Here is a 586-nt window from a genome sequence, read left to right as displayed (position 1 = left end):
AAGGAACTTCTCCTTCTTCGGGGGATGCCCTTTCCTCTTCCTGGAGAGATGGCCCTCGAACTTCTTCAAGTTCATTGTTGCCACTGGTGCCAGCACTGGCACCAGCACTGGCATTCACTCTGGCTTGCTCGGCTTCAAGCTCTTCTTTTCCCGGCAGAGTCTCCCAGCTCTCGCCGCTGGACGACAGATTTTGCTCCCGACCACGATACTTGCGACGCAGAGCCGCAGTCCACTCTTTGTCACTGTCAGAGTCTTCTTCAAAGTATTTGTAGTAGTCATCGCTGTATGTCCAGAAGTCGGGGTCGGCCATGGTTCGTCGCCGTCTAGGCACCTTTTCAGGCTTCACTTGGTCACTCCTGGCTTCCCTCTTGTCTTCGGGGTACTTCGGCTCAGGGTAGCCACTTGAGCCCTCACCTCCGCTCCTTCTTGCCAGGCCATCCAAGTGGCCTTCATCAGCGCTGGCAGTCTCCCTCCACCTGGAAGTGCTATGTGGCATATCATCATCATCATCGGTATCAAAAAAGATTTTTGGTTTCACGCAGTTGGGACTTGCCAGATTTCTGATTTTGGGCCTCACCACCGGTTC

General features: G+C 54.1%; 1 protein-coding gene across 1 annotated transcript in view; it reads right to left on the bottom strand.

Annotated features, from left to right (window-relative positions):
• PJA1 (praja ring finger 1, E3 ubiquitin protein ligase) overlaps positions 1-586 on the bottom strand; it is a 2,132-nt gene that overhangs the window by 810 nt on the left and 736 nt on the right. The window contains exon 2 of the mRNA XM_010843797.1: positions 3-485. Within this exon, the coding sequence (XP_010842099.1) occupies positions 3-485 (483 nt within the window). The remainder of the gene's footprint in view (positions 1-2; positions 486-586) is intronic.

The sequence above is a fragment of the Bison bison genome, unplaced genomic scaffold, assembly GCF_000754665.1.
Source record: "Bison bison bison isolate TAMUID 2011002044 unplaced genomic scaffold, Bison_UMD1.0 scf7180017847736, whole genome shotgun sequence".
In the NCBI taxonomy this organism is placed as follows: Eukaryota; Metazoa; Chordata; class Mammalia; order Artiodactyla; family Bovidae; genus Bison; species Bison bison.
This window is presented reverse-complemented; position numbering and strand designations above follow the sequence as displayed.